The sequence below is a fragment of the Dendropsophus ebraccatus genome, chromosome 8 (genome assembly GCF_027789765.1).
Source record: "Dendropsophus ebraccatus isolate aDenEbr1 chromosome 8, aDenEbr1.pat, whole genome shotgun sequence".
In the NCBI taxonomy this organism is placed as follows: Eukaryota; Metazoa; Chordata; class Amphibia; order Anura; family Hylidae; genus Dendropsophus; species Dendropsophus ebraccatus.
Window position 1 is genome coordinate 13,126,957 of NC_091461.1, and position 22,156 is coordinate 13,149,112.

The window sequence follows — 22,156 nt, forward strand, 5'->3', positions numbered from 1 at the left end:
ATTACATAGTTAGTAGTTCTATCACTTTGTAATACATTCTGTGAAGGTTCTCATTACCTGCTTGTGGTCAGTGAATGGAAACATTCTTAAAGAGACTCTGTCTGCTGTCCTATCTAAGGGTGGTATAAACTAGTGACAGAGAAGCTGAACAGAATGATGTATCACTTCCACTGTTCTGTGCAGCTGATCCAGAGATATCCTCTTGAATAACAACAACAATAATTAGTCTTCTCCATTATGTGTGTGTGCTCAGTAGTCCTGGATATTCATGAGCATCAGCACATTTAGCCCACCAGATGGTGATTCTGAGTTGTCTATCTATACTGTGTATACAGTATATAGTGTGTATAGTCAGACAGCTGTGAATCAGCAGCTGGAGGGCGGGGGGAGTGGTGCAGCACAAAGTCCATTCCCCTGCATATTAGGAGAACGGCAGAACAAAATGATGTCAGTAATACACCAATCTGTTCAGCATTTCTATCACTAGTTTATACTGCCCTCATTTAATAGATTTCGGACCATAAAAGGTTAAAAAATAGATCAACAGACCAAATAGACCAAACTCAAAACAAGTGGGAGCATAGTCTCATGCAGAAAAAAAATCTGCTGAAAATATGGCCAAAAAAAAAATCAATGGGACCATAGGTTCTGTTTACACACAGTAAAGAGTACAGAAGATTTTAGTGTGAACAGAGCAAAGTCAAGCCAGGTGTTCACACTAAAAACGAAAAGAGTGTTTTCATTCACTGACAGCAAGCAACTAGTGGTGAAGCATATTAGTAACTTAAACAGCTCCTATCATTTAAAAAAATATTAAGGCTATGTTCCCACTACGTATAAACAATGACCGTTATTTGGCACTCAAAACAACGGCCGTTGTTTTAAATAAAAAATTGCATTGATGTCTGTGGGCAATGGCTGGAAATAAATGACATGAACATTATTTTGATGGCTGTAACCAAACAATGGCCGTTGTTCAATACATTGTGTGAAACAACGGACGTTGTTTGCATTGACTTCAATGCAAATCATTGCATAAAAAATACAGTGTGTGAACATAGCCTAAAACATTCAATATGTTGAAATTAAGTGATGTCAAAAGTTTTTAACAACAGGGGCTGAGACCTCCATTAATCACTAAAAAAATGACAGAAGTGTCACTGAGGGGTGATGATGTCATCCTGTAGTTCACAGGAAGTCAGCTGACCAAGGACAGACCACTTCCTGTGGGTCAAGCTGGTGATCCCGTGACCCAGATATAATAATATAATGCATGGATGTAGCTGTACTGGACTGAAGCAGATGGCACTGTAAGACTAGTGATGGTGAGTGTGCATTATGGGCAAAAAAAAATAGAGTGGTTCTTAAAGGGGTAGTTCAGCAAAAACATTTTCTTTAAAATCAACTGATGCAAGAAAATCACAGAGATTTGTAATTTACTTCCATTTAAAAAAATCTTATGTTTTCCAGTACTTATCAGCTGCTGTATGTTCTGCAGGAAGTGGTATATTCTTTCCAGTCTGGAGAGCAGCGGATTTCCTACTGCTCTGAACAGTTCCTGACATGGACAGAGGTGGCAGCAGAGAGCACTGTGTCAGACTGGAACAAATACACCACCTCCTGCAGCTGATAAGTACTGGAAGATTTGAGATTTTTTTTTATAGAGGTAAATTACTAATCTCTGGTACTTTCTAAAACCAGTTCATTTGAAAGATTTTTTTTCTTTTTGCTGAACTACCCCTTCAAGTATACTCTTTACTTCCATGAGACTAGTGCAGCTTATCACTAGGTTGTCACTATGTGTACAGTACAGATCAGTGAGGTTCTGCAGCAGCTCACAGGATTTACCTCTCTCCAGTCCTGCAATCTGGTTTTTCAGCGTCTCTCTTTGCTGCTCCACCTCAGTCTTCTGCTCCTCCATCTGTCTGTATTTCCTCTGGATCGATTCTCTCACCTTGGAAAGTTTGGAGATTTCCTGACGCATCTGACTGATCTCATCTTCTCTAGACTGGGAGTGATGGGAAAGAAGGAGATAAGATGAGCGGATGGAAATCTACAGATTATAGCTAAACAGGGGGGAAGTGGGTCCCAGCAGCACGACCCCCTGTCATCTGCAGACCCTCCTAGAAAGAGCAGAGGACCCCTTTAACACCCCCAACTTAATGACAATATAGTAAATGGAGGGAGGAGCCCTGTACATAGACATCATCCCCGGCTGTGCTGGTACCTTTAGTTCCAGTTGTTTCTGCTGGTTTTCCTGGGTCAGCTGCTCATTGCTGACGCTGTGCTGCTCGTTCTCCAGCTGCAGTTTGGTGTTTCGGACCTGGAACTGTTCTAGCTCTTTGGTTACTCTCTCATTGAGGATCTGCAAGAAATATAAGAAATGTAGGAAGGAGTAGTATCCACCTTATATATGTATAGCCTATCCACTCACTACCATATCTCCCCATGCTATAGTCACTCTTGCATGGATCCTAAGTAAAAGCCTGTATTACACTTAAAGAGACACCGTCAAAAATAATCTTTATATGATAATATGGGGTACAGGCTCCTGGGGGAGGACACATCACAGGGCTATGGGGTATAGACTCCTGGAGGAAGACACATCACAGGGCTATGGGGTACAGGCTCCTGGGGGAGGACACATCACAGGGCTATGGGGTACAGGCTCCTGGAGGAGGACACATCACAGGGCTATGGGAGTATAGACTCCTGGGGGAGGACACATCACAGGGCTATGGGAGTATAGACTCCTGGGGGAGGACACATCACAGGGCTATGGAGTATAGGCTCCTGGGGGAGGACACATCACAGGGCTATGGGGTATAGGCTCCTGGGGGAGGACACATCACAGGGCTATGGAGTATAGACTCCTGGAGGAAGACACATCACAGGGCTATGGAGTATAGACTCCTGGAGGAAGACACATCACAGGGCTATGGGAGTATAGACTCCTGGAGGAGGACACATCACAGGGCTATGGGGTATAGGCTCCTGGGGGAGGACACATCACAGGGCTATGGAGTATAGACTCCTGGAGGAAGACACATCACAGGGCTATGGAGTATAGACTCCTGGAGGAAGACACATCACAGGGCTATGGGGTATAGACTCCTGGGGGAGGACACATCACAGGGCTATGGGGTATAGGCTCCTGGGGGAGGACACATCACAGGGATATGGGGTACAGGCTCCTGGAGGAGGACACATCACAGGGCTATGGAGTATAGACTCCTGGAGGAAGACACATCACAGGGCTATGGAGTATAGACTCCTGGAGGAAGACACATCACAGGGCTATGGAGTATAGACTCCTGGAGGAAGACACATCACAGGGCTATGGGGTATAGGCTCCTGGGGGAGGACACATCACAGGGCTATGGGGTACAGGCTCCTGGGGGAGGACACATCACAGGGCTATGGAGTATAGACTCCTGGAGGAAGACACATCACAGGGCTATGGAGTATAGACTCCTGGAGGAAGACACATCACAGGGCTATGGGGTATAGGCTCCTGGGGGAGGACACATCACAGGGCTATGGAGTATAGACTCCTTGAGGAAGACACATCACAGGGCTATGGAGTATAGACTCCTGGAGGAAGACACATCACAGGGATATGGGGTATAGGCTCCTGGGGGAGGACACATCACAGGGCTATGGAGTATAGACTCCTGGAGGAAGACACATCACAGGGCTATGGAGTATAGACTCCTGGAGGAAGACACATCACAGGGCTATGGGGTATAGACTCCTGGAGGAAGACACATCACAGGGCTATGGGGTACAGGATCCTGGGGGAGGACACATCACAGGGCTATGGGGTATATGCCTCAGGGGACACATCACAGGGCTATGGAGTATAGACTCCTGGAGGAGGACACATCACAGGGCTATGGGGTATAGGCTCCTGTGGGAGGACACATCACAGGGCTATGGGGTACAGACTCATGGAGGAGGACACATCACAGGGCTATGGGGTACAGGCTCCTGGAGGGGGACACATCACAGGGATATGGGGTATAGGCTCCTGTGGGAGGACACATCACAGGGCTATGGGGTATAGACTCCTGGGGGAGGACACATCACAGGGATATGGGGTACAGGCTCCTGGAGGAGGACACATCACAGGGCTATGGAGTATAGACTCCTGGAGGAGGACACATCACAGGGATATGGGGTACAGGCTCCTGGAGGGGGACACATCACAGGGATATGGGGGTACAGGCTCCTGGGGGAGGACACATCACAGGGCTATGGGGTACAGGATCCTGGGGGAGGACACATCACAGGGCTATGGGGTACAGGATCCTGGGGGAGGACACATCACAGGGATATGGGGTATAGGCTCCTGTGGGAGGACACATCACAGGGCTATGGGGTATAGACTCCATGGGGAGGACACATCACAGGGCTATGGGGTATAGACTCCATGGGGAGGACACATCACAGGGCTATGGGGTATAGGCTCCTGGAGGAGGACACATCACAGGGCTATGGGGTACAGGCTCCTGGAGGAGGACACATCACAGGGCTATGGGGTACAGGATCCTGGGGGAGGACACATCACAGGGCTATGGGGGTATAGACTCCTGGAGGGGGACACATCACAGGGCTATGGGGTACAGGCTCCTGGAGGAGGACACATCACAGGGATATGGGGTACAGGCTCCTGGAGGAGGACACATCACAGGGCTATGGGGTATAGACTCCATGGGGAGGACACATCACAGGGCTATGGGGTATAGACTCCTGGAGGAGGACACATCACAGGGATATGGGGTATAGGCTCCTGGAGGAGGACACATCACAGGGCTATGGGGTATAGACTCCATGGGGAGTACACATCACAGGGCTATGGGGTATAGACTCCTGGGGGAGGACACATCACAGGGCTATGGGGTATAGACTCCTGGAGGAGGACACATCACAGGGCTATGGGGTATAGACTCCTGGGGGAGGACACATCACAGGGCTATGGGGTATAGACTCCTGGGGGAGGACACATCACAGGGCTATGGGGTATAGACTCCTGGAGGAGGACACATCACAGGGCTATGGGGTATAGACTCCTGGAGGAGGACACATCACAGGGCTATGGGGTATAGACTCCATGGGGAGGACACATCACAGGGCTATGGGGTATAGACTCCTGGAGGAGGACACATCACAGGGATATGGGGTATAGGCTCCTGGGGGAGGACACATCACAGGGATATGGGGTATAGGCTCCTGGGGGAGGACACATCACAGGGCTATGGGGGTATAGACTCCATGGGGAGGACACATCACAGGGCTATGGGGTACAGGCTCCTGGGGGAGGACACATCACAGGGCTATGGGGTATAGACTCCTGGAGGAGGACACATCACAGGGATATGGGGTATAGGCTCCTGGGGGAGGACACATCACAGGGCTATGGGAGTATAGACTCCTGGGGGAGGACACATCACAGGGCTATGGGAGTATAGACTCCTGGGGGAGGACACATCACAGGGCTATGGGGTACAGGCTCCTGGAGGAGGACACATCACAGGGATATGGGGTATAGACTCCTGGGGGAGGACACATCACAGGGCTATGGGGTATAGACTCCTGGAGGAGGACACATCACAGGGATATGGGGTATAGGCTCCTGGGGGAGGACACATCACAGGGCTATGGGGTCTAGACTCCTGGAGGAGGACACATCACAGGGCTATGGGGGTATAGACTCCATGGGGAGGACACATCACAGGGCTATGGGGTATAGGCTCCTGGGGGAGGACACATCACAGGGCTATGGGGTATAGACTCCATGGGGAGGACACATCACAGGGCTATGGGGTACAGGCTCCTGGGGGAGGACACATCACAGGGCTGGAGCCCCGGGGGACGATGACACATCACAGGGATATGGGGTATAGGCTCCTGGGGGAGGACACATGACATGGATGGGGCCCCGCAGGGGGGAAGGGGGGAAACATCACAGGAATATGGTATTCGGGCCTCAGGGAGTCAGAGCGGTGAGCACAGCGCCCCCTGTATCCTCCAGATTACACATACTGTAGTGAGCCCCCGGATAATGTTATAGCAGTGGGACGACCAGTCACTTGCTATGTATAAGTGTGATGCCACGTCTATGGTGGATGGCCGAGATACAGACGGACCTTAAGGTTTTGTCACGTGACGCCAGTGCCTGATGGGCATACAGGTGCGATGGCACCCCTGCTTTTTAAGTGTAAGACCGGTTGTACCCTTTTTCCCTGTGGTTGGTGTCGTGTCGGGTTGCTGCTGGGTCCCCTGGAATAGTGTAGTCACAGACAGGGCGGTGTAATGACCCTCCAGAAAAGTAGTAGGACCCGCCACCCACAGAAAGGGGAAATGTCTCAAGGTTGCGGTCTACGTGCTGTGCAGGTGGTAGTGAATAATCACAGACTCAGTTGATAACGATGACTTGGTTTACTATTGGCCAATATGCAGCAGGTAATACAGAAGTCCTTAGATACACCCTTGACAAAGTTCTAATAAATACTGAGACGTAAAATCACCCGATCTGAGTGATAAGTGTGGAGTAGGATGTAGTAGAGTTGGTACAGTTGTACTGAGGTAGTAGAGAGGAGGGTGAGAGTCTCAACCCATATAGTAATGTGCTCTGCCAGGATTTTGGAGTGTATAGAGAATACTTGTAGAAGTAGAAGACAACCTGTGGCCGCGTATTGACTTTCCTATAGTCTTAACACCGCCTCCTGCCCACTAGCGTTGGCTGAACTGTACTAATGGGTGACACAGGCCCCAGACCTTGTTACCTAAGACAAGCAGAGTGCTGAGGGTTTCCTGCTGACACTTGTGCTGCCAGATGGAGTTCATAGACTTTCCAGTAACTTTACTCCACCCGGATAAGTTCCTAGCTCTTTGGCTCTTTAGTGGATACTGTCCTGCACTGTGGTTACTCCTAGTCCACGGCGTGGGTTGAGATGATCTGTTGGCTAGTCCTCTCCTGAAGGGTTTATCACTGCATCATGCAGGGTACAGGCACTTCAAGAAAGAAGTTTGTAGGAGGGCACTGTCCTGCATCCTACCCATGCGGGGTACTGACTAAGACTAACTACTCCTTCCTCCTTCCCTTCCGACTCACTTCCCGCCCAGCGTGTAAGGTGCGCTGTGGTTGGGTGGAAAGAGTGCGACAAAAGAGCAGAAAGGCAAGAGGTAATAGGACAGAGGAAAGTAAAGATCCTACTGGTTCACAGAATCTGGTACACATAAACACAATAACCCTTTGAGACACTTCAGCTGTGCTGCTTTCATACTTCAATATACAACACAGCGACATCTAGTGGTCATCTTTAAATACTACTCTGGCTGCAATAAGAACACAAAAAGTACAGACTTTTACGAAGGGTGTGAACAGCAGTTACACCCCTAGTGGGACACCACAATAATTTCTTACGTTCATTTCAAAACTAAACTGCAGTTTCGGAGCATCTGGAGGATGAATATTTAATGCACATTCGCCAATGTGGCGTCTGCCTGTCATTGTAATCATGGTAAATGAGTGAGAGGCGGTGATGACCGCTGCCAGCTGTAGGGCAGGGGGGCGAGTGTGAGCAACCCGCTGCCGCTGTAATCCTCCCCGTGCACTCGGCTGTAATTAGTGATCTTTCCTGACGCGTCTGTAATTATTACTGCGCTAATTGCTGACATTTCTTCTGCAAAGTTTATCCACAGCAGCAAATACTTCCTCCAACTCTCTTAAAGGGATCCTGACCCTGCATTTTATTTCTAATTTCCGATCACTGAAAAATAAATCAACTTTCTTATGTAAAGTGGGTGGGATTTACTATTAAAGGGGAACTCCAGAGAGCAATAATTTTCTTTTCCAAACAACGCTTTAATATTGCTTTGTTTTCTCTCTCTCTCTCTCTCTCTCTCTCTCTCTCTCTCTCTCTATATATATATATATATATATATATATATATATATATATATATATACACACACACACACACATACTTTCAGTAAGTGGGGCAGTAGTAAGGGGCAACATGGGAACTGAATTTTATATAGTTTTTATACCGAAAGTTAAATAGATTTGTAATTTACGTCTATTTAAAAATCTCCAGTCTTCCAGTACTTATCAGCTGCTGTTTGTCCTGCGGGAAGTGGTGTATTTTTCCAATATGACACAACTGGGGGAAGAAGACTGAATAGATAATAACAAGTATGGAAGGAATTGTTAGTCTCACCATGGGCAGCAACATATCAAAAGATATGTTTGAGTAGGATAACCCTTTAAGAAGGCCCCCAAGGCACCAATCTGCCTCCGTCCGGCCACACAAAAAAGGGTTAACAATTAGCTCTCTGCCTCACTACCCTGAAAACCTCTGACCTCTGAGCTCCGGCAGAGGCCAGGGGTTATCAGCGAAGGAGAGAGCTAATTGTCTTCTGTATTAACCCTTTGTTTGTGTTGCAGCATGTAAGACAACACTGGGTCACTTACACACTGCAGTAAATAAAGGGTTAAGCAAAAGGTAGTCTGCTCCTGCACCTATATATATTACCATGAGGCTCCTAATACGCTGTTATAGGTAAATACAGTGGATGGACAGAACTAGCAGACATTGGCTTTCTCCTCTGAAAGTCACTGTTGTAACGGCACGCGGGATTCTGCTCTGGCCACAAGAGAATTTTTTTTTTGCCACATCACCAAAAAAAAAAAAAAAATTATATATATATAGTGTAGAGGGGCCCCATAAAGTTTTTTGCTATGGGGCGCCATGAATCCTAGCTACGCCCCTGCTCTGATCTATCCTAGAGGTCACCCGTAATGAAGACCCAGATAACAATTTTTCATTTTTACATCTCTTACCTTGTGCTCCTTCAGCTGCTGCTCCAGCTTCTGCAGCTCCTCTTTATTCTTCTGCAGCGTCTGCTGTAAGGTTCTGATCTCGCTTTGCTTACCCTCCAGATCCGACTGGACGTTCCGGAGATCTTTCTCCAGCTTTTCCTTCTTTCGCGCTTCCCGTGAAGCTTCGTTCTGTCGCACCTGGATTTCCTGCTGGAACTGGAGGAGGTGAAGGTGCGGATTAGGTTTCACATTATTATTCTCATACAGGATCAGTAATATAATGTATGCACATAGTGACCCCACCAGCAGAATAGTGAGTGCAGCTCCGGAGTATAATACATGATGTAACTCAGGATCAGTACAGGATCAGTTATGTAATGTATGTACACAGTGTACCCACCAGCAGAATAGTGAGTGCAGCTGCGGAGTATAATATATGATGTAACTCAGGATCAGTACAGGATCAGTAATGTAATGTATGTACACAGTGACCTCACCAGCAGAATAGTGAGTGCAGCTCTGAAGTATAATACAGGATAAGTGGTGCAATGTTTATAAAAAGTTACTTAAATCCCATGTAGATTAATTCTATATATAAGATGTCATAAGATTCAAATTCAGCATTTTCACAGTGCAGACTGCGTGTTTATGACAAGTACACCCAGCATCCAGTGACATCTAATGCTACAATGAACTGAATGGTGTTTCTATGAATTCCATTTACAGGATGACAGTAAAAACACATTTATTCTCTTTGTGTTCCTTTGGTTTTAGAGAGGATAAATGTTTTATACTGTCAGCGGGTGAAGGGAATTTCTAGAATTCCCATTCGTTTCACATTAACACTTAATAGAGCGCAAATAAAAACCATGGCATGAGAGAGTATTAACTCATGGCATTACAGAGTATTAACCGTAAGTACACCTTTAAGGTCCCAACACCTTCAATAACCTTCATAGACATGACCAAGCACATGCTCTCTATAGGGGGAGGGGAAGCCACAGCCAGACTGCTCTAGTGTCGCCTAGAGATGAGAAAATCTCGACCACACTTTGTCTGAATCTGTCCGCATTTGATTACAGGTGATGGAAGAAGTTGGATGCAGCCCTAGGGAGTCCTGGAAAACATGGAGAAAGCCGTAGGCTAGGGCTGTATCCAACATCTTCATCCAATGCTCGGGTTTGGACTTGGACTCTAGTGTCGCCTTATGCCTCCAACAACAAGAGGGTCCGTGAAATTCCATCACACCCAACCCCCCTTACCACTGACATCATCTCTCGGTGGACACTCAGGAGGCCCCCATACACCTTAAATCCTCCACCAGCAGTGGGTACAGACGACTTTAGAATAAAGTATACGGGTGCCTTACATCTCTGCCGTGACATTAACAGCTGACCATTATTGAGGGTTCTGCAGTAAGACCAACACCTGATTATTGGGGGGTTCTACTGTGTGTACACTTCATTTGTGTGTGTGTGTGTGGGGGGGGGGGGTTGTACCATGCTGTGGCCGGCCTTACCTGAGCTATATTCTGTTCGGCCTCCTCTTTTAGCCTCTCGGTCTCCTGCTGCTGGTTGATCGCTTGCATCAGGCTGTCACGTAGCTTCACCACTTCAGCCAGGAGCTGGTCTCGCTCTCTGGTCAGATCCTCCTTGATGTTTAGCAGATCATTCAGACTGAAGACAGACAGTGATGGGGAGTTACAGGAGGCTCACCTTTCACCTTAATACAAGTAGGGGTCTCATCCAAGGGTTAATTCACACATCACATAATAAGGGGGCAGCAGCAGCAACTACAGGGGTGAGGGAAGAGAAGTGCCATATATTGGTGCAGTTATGCTGGGTTTACACGGAGTGATAATTCGCCCGATCCTACGATGAACGATTTGGAAGTAACCTTTTTTTTTTTTAGAATGATCAGCGTTTAGACGGACTGATATATCTTACGGAAAAATCGTTTTGCGATCGCTTAAGCTTATCTCGCACATAAGTTAAATCGGTGAACGACTGTTTACACGGAAGAATCTGCAAATTCGATCGTTATCGTGCTAATTCGCACAATAATCGTTCCGTGTAAACGCAGAATAAGAGGCAGGCACTATATGAGCGACACCTAAGGCAAAGGGGCTAGCACTGAGGATGCACTGGGGTCAGCACTGACATAGGGGCTGAGGAGGTTACTGATATAGCGGCACTATGACTAAGGGCCCTATTCCACCGGACGATTATCGTTTTGATTATCGTTAAATCGTTCGAATCTAAACGATAATCGTTCGGTTGAAATGCAGTTAACGATTAACGACCGAACGAGAAATTGTTGATCGCTTTATAAGACCTGGACCTATTTTTATCGTTGCTCGTTCGCAAAACATTCGCAAATCGTTCGTATTGAATAAGACATCGTTCGGTCATTCGCAATAGATACGAACGCAATAGCGAATAAATAGCGCCGAAAAACGATCACAATTACGATCATAAGTAACGATTATCGTTCCATGGAAATGAGTGAACGTTTTCGCAGTAGCGGTCGTTTGAGATCGTTAATCGTTAACGATTATGCAAACGATAATCGTCCAGTGGAATAGGGCCCTAACACTGGGGTTGGCACTACTATAAGGACACAGAGGGAGACTGACTGGGGAACTGGGAACTTACTGAGGACTCTATTTACAAGTGCCACAGGGAAAGAGACTGACTATGGGACTTACTGGGGACTGTATTTACAGCTGTCAGTAAGGGAAGATACTCTCTTTTTGTTAGTACTTTATTGTATACTATTCTGAAAAATTACAATAAAATATTGTGGGGAAAAAAAGAAAAAACTTAAAGGGGACCAGTCCCCGCAGCTGCCGTGGTGAAGCCCGCCCAACCCCCCCCCCCTTGGAGCCCCTCATACTCTTCCCCCTCTCGAAGTCCCAGTCCCGCCGCCAAGAAATCCCCGTCGGAAGCACGCTCGCCAAAGATGAGTCCAACGCCCATAGAGAATGACTGCTCCAGTCATTCTCTATGGGTGTATGACTCATCTCTGGTGAGCACGTGCACGGATTCTGATGGGGATTTCTTGGTGGCGGGACGGGGTCCGCGACCTGGACTTTGAGGAAGGGGTAAGTATAAGGGGCTCCACTGGGGGGGTCGGGCGGGCTTCACCCCGGCAGCCGGGTTGACAGGTCCCCTTTAAGCTCCTATTACATGGGGCGATCGGAGGGAGCAAGCGAGGGTCAACCTGTCAGGTCGTTGCCTTTTATTACACAAATCGATTATCGTCCGTAATGGCCAAATACGGCCATTAATCACTTTGTGTAAAAGGGCCTTTAGGGTCCTATTAGACGGACTGATCAATAATTTAAAAAGTGTCAATCTACTAGATCGGTGCTCGTTTACTGAGCCTATTACACGACTCGATAATCGTTTAGCACGGGCTGTGTGTCAGGGACTACCTCGGCCAGTGATTGGCTGATCAGCCTGTCAGCTCAGAGTGTGCCGGGAAGCAAGTGAAGGGCAGGAAAAGACCAGGAGCATGGACAGGTAATGTATAACAGTTTAGTCCTCAAGACCAAATGACAGCCCTTATTCTAACAAGTGATCAATTTAATCAATAAATAGGTAAAAGGATACTGGTAGCAATATTCAAAAGTGAAATCAATATATAAATATAAAATGTAGCATGCAACAAAAAATATATTGTATAAAATACAAGCAATTAGGTGTAGGAAGGTCAGATAGTTGAGAAATAATAATAAATAATATATAGAATATACAAGTAAAAAATAAAAATAATAAATAGAAATATAGCTGGATGTTAAGATCTAAAAAGTGCTAATCGGTGCGGGTGTAGAGATTTCTCTATAATCTACAATGGTATCAGTCCATAAAATGAAAAATAAAAATAAAATTTAAAATAAAATAAAATAAAATTTTATGGACTGATAGCATATAGGATCAGTTGTTGCAATTCATATTGATTTTAAAAGTCACCTATTTTTCAACTTTCATCTTTTTCATTTTTTCATTTATTATTATTATTTTTTATTATTATTATTATTATTATTATTATTATTATTATTTTTTATATTTTTATATTTTTTTCAATATTTTTTCCATCATTCTTTTCATTTTCTCATTATCTGATAATTTTTTATGTTTTGAGCTCATTGTGCCTGTTTTGGGGGGCCCCCCACATGTGCTTCTATACCTGCGGCCACCATCACCGTCATCTCTAACACCCGATTCCCGGACGGAGCTGCCGAGAACGAGATCGAGGCTGTGACACTGCGCGCGCCAAATACATCCTCAGAACCACGAGGACGCGCTGCAGGACCGCTCGAGCTCAGGAACTGTCAAAGACCGGCCGCTGCATACTAGCAGAAAGAGAACGATACCATCAAACCATCTTGGGACGGGTGAAAGACGGTATATGCGCTATATCAGTACAACTTATTATTACTACGTTTGTTGTTATTTTATAATGACTATTTACATCGAACTGAGATAAATACACAGTAAAGTATCATAATGATACATTGAATGACTGTGCAGCTAGAAAGACCGCACCTAAATACAAACACAGGAGGACTACAAGTCCAAAGAGAACCGCAATTCTAGAAGGACTACAAGTCCAAGACCAACTAGCAAACTGCTAATTGATCCCATAACATAAGGAACTCTTGGAAACAGTGGCACACACGGACTAAGTGAGCGGCATTGTAGATTATAGAGAAATCTCTACACCCGCACCGATTAGCACTTTTTAGATCTTAACATCCAGCTATATTTCTATTTATTATTTTTATTTTTTACTTGTATATTCTATATATTATTTATTATTATTTCTCAACTATCTGACCTTCCTACACCTAATTAATTGCTTGTATTTTATACAATATATTTTTTGTTGCATGCTACATTTTATATTTATATATTGATTTCACTTTTGAATATTGCTACCAGTATCCTTTTACCTATTTATTGATTAAATTGATCACTTGTTAGAATAAGGGCTGTCATTTGGTCTTGAGGACTAGAATACCCCCATTTTATTAGTTGAATTCCCTATTTGCCTATTGCTAGGTTTAGGCAGCTTTTTAGTTAGCCTCAACTGAATCAGTGTATGATTGTGAGCTGCACCAGATTTTGTTTTAGGGTATAAACCCACACACCGTATATGCAGCAGATATGCAACAAATACGCAGCAGATTTGTTGGTACAGATTTGATGCTGTGTTCAGTTATTTAGATCTAATCTACTGCGAGTTTGCTGCGTATCGCAGCAGTAAATACGCTGCATATACGGTATGTGGGTTTATACCCTTAATGTATAACAGTTTATTCAATCATGTAGCGATGATTTTGATGTCAGACCATTTGACACTGGTCTCTATTACACAGAGTGATAATTGTCTGAATAGGCTTTTACTGGGGACTGTATTAAAAGCTGCCGGTGGAGGGCAGGACACTGACTGGGAAATTACAGGGGCCTATAATATTAAAGGGGTAGTGCGGCGGTAAACAATTATTCACAGAATAACACACATTACAAAGTTATACAACTTTGTAATGTATGTTATGTCTGTGAATGGCCCCCTTCCCTGTGTCCCACCACCCCCACCCGTGTACCTGGAAGTGTGGTGCGCTATACATACCTGTCACGTGCCGACTCGTCTCCGATCTTCAGTCAGAAATGTCGTCTTCGGACGGCCCAGCCGAATCCCTCCGAGCGTCCTGAGTGCCGTCCGCCCTCTTCAGCGTCATCAGATGCTCAGCCGCGATTGGCTGAGCACAGTTATGCTCAGCCGCGATTGGCTGAGCACAGTTATGCTCAGCCAATCGCGGCTGAGCAGCCGATGACGCGGCAGAGGGCAGCCGGCACTCAGGACGCTCGGAGGAATTCGGCCGAAGACGAAGACGAGTCGGCACGTGACAGGTATGTATAGCGCACCACACTTCCGGGTACACGTGCGGGGGTGGTGGGACACGGGGAAGGGGGCCATTCACAGACATGACATACATTACAAAGTTGTATAACTTTGTAATGTGTGTTATTCTGTGAATAATTGTTTACCGCCGCACTACCCCTTTAACAGCTGCTGAGAAGGAGAAGATATTGACTATGGGAATTACTGGGGACTGTATGTACAGCTGCCAGAGGGGACAGGACACTGAGTTATACAGACATATATACATGAATGTTTATGAGCATCTTGCCTGTGCTCTTGGCCCACAGATATCCCGGACCCTTGCTCCACCAGTTTGCTCAGATTGTTGATTTCCTCCTTCAGGGAATGAATAGTTTCTTTTGCTTTCTGTTCCTTCTCGTAGGCCGAATCCACCATCTTCCAAGCTTTTTCTATCTCCTGAGACGCATTCAAAAGACAGATATGAAGAGGTCAAAATAATCACTAGTACAAATAAATGTGAAATATTTTCAGCTCATGGAATCCCCCTCTAAATCAGATCACACTCTATACACACAACAGTAATAACAATGCCTAATCTGTGAATTATGACTGGATGATTTCCTTCCTCTCTACAGGTCTGATCTGCCCAGAATGTTGTGTATCTATGTCAGACTCTAGAGGATTCCGCCCTCTGACTCTGGAGCATTCCACCCCCCTGACTCTAGAGGATACCCCCCCCCCCCCCCCCCCCCCGCTGATTCTAGAGGATTCCGCCCACTGACTGTAGAGGATTCCGCCCACTGTCTCTAGAGGATACCACCCCCTGACTCTATAGGACGCTGCCCCCTGACTCTAGAGGACCCCGCCCCCCTGACTCTAGAAGATTCCGCCCCCTGACTCTAGAGGATTCCACCCCCTGACTCTAGAGGATTCTGCCCCTGGTTGACATGTTGTATTTTTAAGGATATTTTGATAGATTTTCAGCTGCTCAGAGAACCAGATTCTTAATTTCCGCGCTGCCCCCTCCCTTTCCCTGTGATTTTTTTTTTACTGTCACCTCGCCTGATGGCGCCATTATTTCAGCTCCCATATCAATGCCTCCTCTTATTCCCACAATTACTACTCTGGCGATATATAGAAGAGAAGATTATGAAGTAGGACAATGATAGCCGCCGCCATTATACCGGTGATTTTAATCCTATTAGTATTCTGTAACATCTGAATATCATCAAAATTAGAAATCAGCCGTGGCTGGAAGCGGCAGCAGCGATGGCGAGCTCATCTGGCGGGATAACTGTGATAGCTGCGCCCTCCTCTTCATGTCCTGTAGGTTTCATTAGTCTCTCTGTAATCCGGGGAATTAACATTCCCATCACCTGCGCCTGGCGCTCATCTGATGGCTTCCTGCACCCAGGGCATTTTACATAGAATTACAGAGCGGAGGGAAATGTGATTTCATTTCCAGAGTAACTAGTTAATAGTTTTGTGCACAATAAAAAAAGCACAAAAAAAATGTCATCTCCCGCTGCCGGCGCAATATGGGCTTTTAATGGGAGAACCTGCGGAGTAATTAAATATGAGACGTCCGGGAGGACGAAGATAAAAAGATGTCACCTGGAAAATAACACCAATGGCTGGAAAACAAGAAGCAGAAAGATGGAGGAGGAGGGTGGTGATGGGCACCATGGAGTATATGTGCAAGGAACTGCTGTATCTTAGCTAGTCATGTGTGATACTGTCTGCTGAGGTGTTCCTGAGCAGATGTATTCAAGCTCATCATATGCAATACTGTCATCTAAGCTGTTATAGCTAAACCTATGATGTGTGATACTGTCTGCTAAGCTGATGTATCCAAGCTGATCATATGAGATACTTTCTGCTTAACTGTTATACCTAAACCTATCATGTTTGATACTATCTGCTAAGCTGATGTATCTAAGCCTATCATATGCAATACTGTCTACTGTGCTGTTGTATCCACCTCTATGAGCAAGCTTAGGTATCCAAGCTGCCTTACATTATACTGTCTGATGAGCTGAGGTATCTGCCTATCATGTGATACTATCTATCTGGCCAAAGTATCCAAGTAATAATATATGGTTGTGTGCTGTGATACTTTCTACAGAGACCATGTAGCTAAGCCGAACATATGTGATACTGAGCTTTTGAACTTAGAGCGATTCAGTAGCCACAATCTGACCCCCCCCCCAAAACCCCTTGTATCTACAGATAGCTGCTTTTAAAGAGGGCGGGAAGAAGGGATGGAGGGGTGGTGCAAAGTTAGGGCACAGATATTCTAAGCCACGGCCATTGGGCACAGGGCTGCAAGTTTAAAAGTTGTTTCTTAGGACAATAACTGCATCACTGGGAAAAACTTAGTCAACTTTGGGATCTTCCTCCATCTCAAATTCTTCAATACTATCAAATTAGAAGCTACTATAATTCTCTAGTAAAAAATTTTGCCTCCGTGAAGAGAAGCAATGGTTTAGATGTGTTGGTGGGTCCTCCCTCTCGCTATGATAAATTATCAAATATATATGCCTCCCTAAAAGAAGTGGTACTATTTCATACTTCTCAGAATCTGTTTAACCATTGGAGTACCCAGTTACCCTCACCTTCCCTACGATCGCAGCTTCTTACAGGTCTGAAAATCATACGTACTATTATAACTAGCGAAGATTGGAGAGAGATGCATCTACGTCTCTTACACAAAGCCACTTATGCTTTCAATATCCCTTACGCTAATCCTCCCCCGAACTATCTCCGCTCATGTCCAAAATGTGATCTACACAATGCCGATTTATACCACTGCATATGGTCATGTCCATCTATTCAGCCAGTGTGGACCGAAACTCTATCTTAGATCAAAACTATTTTTGAAAATGATATACCATTAGAACCTTTGCAATGTCTGTTCCATAATATTCCTCTTTCTTCTGATAACCCGTCTCTAGGGGTCCTGACTATCCCCGGTCCTCACCTATATATACTCTCACTCAAAAAATGTATATTACGACATTTGCTGGAGAAGGACCCACCAACACTATCCGAAGTTATGGAACAAATTAAATTATTAATGAAGTATGATGTTCCCAATGCATTAACGGGCACAGAAAATATAATAGGTCTTTTATTTCTACTTTTGAACGACATTCGTTGATGCAAAAATTTCGACATACACGTTGGTATTATACTCAGGAACTAGCAGGTTCTCTCGGAAATCTAAAGTTACCATAGTTTAAACGCTTACGACCTGGCTGGCTGGCAAACCCCCTCCCCCTTTGATTCATATTTCCTTTTAATATGATTTTTATTTTTATAATTTTTATGATTTATATTATATATTATGCTTAATTTTTTTTGCATATAATTTTATGATGAGTGTCTAATACTATACTTTAAATATTTTTTAAAGTCAGATATATGTTTTTTATATCAACGATTCTACAAATTGCTTTGTGTTCAGATTTTCTTACTGATCAATATGATTTTATTTGGTTGTATACAATATCTCATGCATACATACTGTATACAATATAATAAATTTGTATGTTATTTCCATTTAACGACTAAAATTATTAGGATTCCTTACTTCATATACATAACTATAATCTGACTGTTTCTTTACTTCCTATTTGTCTACCGCTGACTGTTACCTAAGTTGTCATTATATATCATAACAACAATGTATATTGTTACATTTATATATTCATAATTATTTTATGTGATATTATTCTAATTGAGTGTTTGATGTCATTGGATACTCTACATTATTTTTATTCTTTATTCTTACAAGTACTATATTGTATTATATTCTGAAAATTTCAATAAAATGTTGTGAAAAAAAAAAAAAAAAACTGCATCACCTGCCAAACGGACCCCAGGACAGATCATGGTCGAAAAGCAGCTATCCGAAGGTACAAGTGGTTTGGGGGGGTCAGATTGTGGGTACAGAGTCGCTTTAAATATCTAAGTCTATAATGTGTGATACTGTATACTGTTGTAGCTAAGCTGATCATGTGTGAAACAACCTGCAGAGCTTCTCTACCTAATCCTATAATGTTAACACTGTCTACTGAGCTGAACCAATGTATCTAAGCCGGTTAAATATGATCAATTCTTAATCTAACATTATCGGTTTGGTGTGTACTGCAATCTGGTGTACCTCCCCCTGCCATGCTGCCTGCTCATCTGGTGTATCTAACCTCACCTTGTGTGACCGCTGTGATACTGTGCAGTGTATCTAAGCCTGTGATATGGTCTGTCTGTAGTGGAGGAGCTGTTACCTTCTTCAGGGATGCAATGGTGGACTGATCCTCCTGAGACAGCTTCAGGGCGGTGGCCACTTTGGCGGAGTTGGCCACGATCTCGGCGTTCAGCTCCCGGCATTTGCCCATCAGGCGTTTCTCGTTCTCGTAGGATTTCTTCAGGACCCCGTGGAGCTTCTCGTACTCAATCCGGAAGCGGTCCAGGCTCTTGTCTCCCGTCAGCTCGTTTAGCACCTCCTGGAAGTCTTTCTCCAGGGCCTCAAAGGCGTTTTCATCCATCAGGCTCTTCTCCGGCTTTTCCTAATAAAATATTATAATAATAATTATAAGGGGGAGAGGAGAATAAAATGTCATATCATTGATAGGACCTCCAACGCTACCCTGTGGGCCCTGGCTGGACACCAGGGATCAGTGGTGGCATCCAAGTTTAACTACAACTCTCATCATGCACTGAAAGCTGATCATGTCTGATACTATCTACTAAGACCATGTAGCTAAGCCGGGATTGATGCCCTCTCAAGGGCAGAATTATTAAAACATGGCCGCTTTCTTCTAGAAACAGCACCCCTCTTGTCCAGTGTTTGGGTGTGGTATTGCAGCTCAGTCCCTTTGGAGCTGAATTATAATATCGCACACATCCTTATGTTGGTTTTCCTACCAATAACACTTATCATCTATCCATGAACGATGAGTGTCTGATCTGGCGGCAGATGTTGCACTTGGCTAGCCTCAGCCTCAGTCCTCTAGACATAAATGTTGTGGTTACACACATGGGCTGCTGGTGGGAAAAACTGTTTAAAGGGATTGTTTACCAAAAAAAAAAATTCTTTCAAATCAACTGGTACCAGACAGTGCCAGAGATTTGTAATTTACTTCTGCTAAAAAAAAAAATCTTCAGTCTTCCAGTACTTATCAGCTGCTGTATGTCTTGCAGGAAGTTGTGTAATCTTTCCAGTCTCACACAGTGCTCTCTGCTGCCACCTCTGTTCATGTCAGAAACTTTCCAGAGCAGCAGCAAATCCCCATAGAAAACCTCTCCTGCTCTGAATAGTTCCTGACATGGACAGAGGTGGCAGCAGAGAGCTCTGTGTCAAACTGGAAAGAAAACACCACTTCCTGCAGGACATACAGCAGTTGATAAGTTTTGGAAGACTAGAGGTTTTGTAATATAAATAGATTACAAATCCCTGGTACCAGTTGATTTGAAAGAATATTTTTTTTGTTATTTGAAAGAATATTTTTTTGTGAACTGCCCCTTTAAACTACCTGGAGTGGAGATTTCTTCGCTCTGGGTATTTTTAGCGGAAGCCTGGCGGTCATACTGACAGTTGACACAGGAGCATGGCATATCCTTATTTCCACAATGATGTAAAAACGGCCTATTGGCGGGCGCTATGGGGGGGGGCATATGAACCTCCAGCCTTGATAAGTCTGCCCGGCTGCCCTTGGTGCTAAGATGTTATTATAGGATATCCCTTTAACCCTGGGATATCACTATCTGTCACCTGGTGGTGTCCTGGACTCCTATGGGCGCTACCAACTGAGCTCTGTATGGCATACATTATTCACTATGGAGCTGGAAGGGTTAATGAATAAATATTTAAAGTGGTTCTTACTGCAGATCATCTTTATAGGGTATAAAGTATAAGATATCACTATAGTATAAAGTATAAGATATCACTATAGTATAAAGTATAAGATATCACTACGTAAGTGTCTGACCTATGGCATCCTGAGAATGAGGGGTACATGTCGCAGTCTTCCATGCACAGTGGCGCCCCCTGGCTGTACCTCTGCCCCTGATCACTTGCATGCAGTCATAAAGCAGTTGCAGCAGTGCGGGAATCATGGCACTACATTGGCGCTGCTGCTGGCACTACATGGCACTACATTGGCGCTGCTGCTGGCACTACATGGCACTACATTGGCGCTACTGCCCCTCACACTACATGGCACTACATTGGCGCTGCTGCCCCTCACACTACATGGCACTACATTGGCGCTACTGCCCCTCACACTACATGGCACTACATTGGCGCTGCTGCTGGCACTACATGGCACTACATTGGCGCTGCTGCCCCTCACACTACATAGCATTACATTGGTGCTGCTGCCCCTCACACTACATGGCACTACATTGGTGGTGCTGCAGTCCCTGGCACAACATTAACTTTACGGCACTACATTGGTACTACTGCCCCTGGCACTACATGGCACTACATTGGCACTGCTGCTGCTGGCACTACATGGCACTACATTGGCACTGCTGCTGCTGGCACTACATGGCACTACATTGGCACTGCTGCCCCTCACACTACATGGCACTACATTGGTGCTGCTGCCCCTGGCACTACATAGCACTACATTGGCACTGCTGCCCCTCACACTACATGGCACTACATTGGCGCTGCTGCCCGTCACACTACATGGCACTACATTGGCGCTGCTCCTGGCACTACATGGCACTACATTGGTGCTGCTGCCCCTGGCACTACATAGCACTACATTGGCACTGCTGCCCCTCACACTACATGGCACTACATTGGCGCTGCTGCCCCTGGCTCTACATGGCACTACATTGGCACTGCTGCCCGTCACACTACATAGCACTACATTGGCGCTGCTCCTGGCACTACATGGCACTACATTGGCGCTGCTGCCCCTCACACTACATAGCATTACATTGGTGCTGCTGCCCCTCACACTACATGGCACTACATTGGTGCTGCTGCCCCTGGCACTACATAGCACTACATTGGCACTGCTGCCCCTCACACTACATAGCACTACATTGGCGCTGCTCCTGGCACTACATAGCACTACATTGGCGCTGCTGCCCCTCACACTACATAGCACTACATTGGCGCTGCTCCTGGCACTACATTTTCACAGACTCCACATCAAGGGCACAGATTTCAAATATGTTAGAGAAACGCAGCGTGTGAACTATGGAATGGACTGCCATTAAAAAGAGAGGGGGCAGAGTCCAAGAAACTGTGAACATAGCCGCACATAAGGCGGGCAGTAGCTGCGGCACAGTGCCCCCCCCCTGCCCCCCGCTACCGGGCCGCCCCCCATCTCTCACCTCAGTCATGATGCCCTGTCTGTATTTTAGTGCGAGTCTTGTGCGCGTCCTTCTGTAACCAGGCAACCGAGTATACGCATGCGC

The 22,156-nt window shown here is 45.4% G+C and overlaps 1 protein-coding gene across 1 annotated transcript in view; it reads right to left on the bottom strand.

Annotated features, from left to right (window-relative positions):
• The window catches only part of CFAP58 (cilia and flagella associated protein 58), a 47,650-nt gene extending 25,495 nt beyond the window's left edge, over window positions 1-22,155 (bottom strand). Inside the window, exons 1-7 of the mRNA XM_069978821.1 lie at window positions 22,073-22,155; window positions 19,006-19,287; window positions 15,027-15,175; window positions 10,347-10,503; window positions 8,849-9,043; window positions 2,228-2,365; window positions 1,849-2,008 (exon numbers count right to left, since the gene is read on the bottom strand). Of these exons, the coding sequence (XP_069834922.1) occupies window positions 1,849-2,008; window positions 2,228-2,365; window positions 8,849-9,043; window positions 10,347-10,503; window positions 15,027-15,175; window positions 19,006-19,287; window positions 22,073-22,081 (1,090 nt within the window). The 5' untranslated portion in view covers window positions 22,082-22,155. The remainder of the gene's footprint in view (window positions 1-1,848; window positions 2,009-2,227; window positions 2,366-8,848; window positions 9,044-10,346; window positions 10,504-15,026; window positions 15,176-19,005; window positions 19,288-22,072) is intronic.
• Between the last annotated feature and the right edge of the window lies 1 nt (window position 22,156).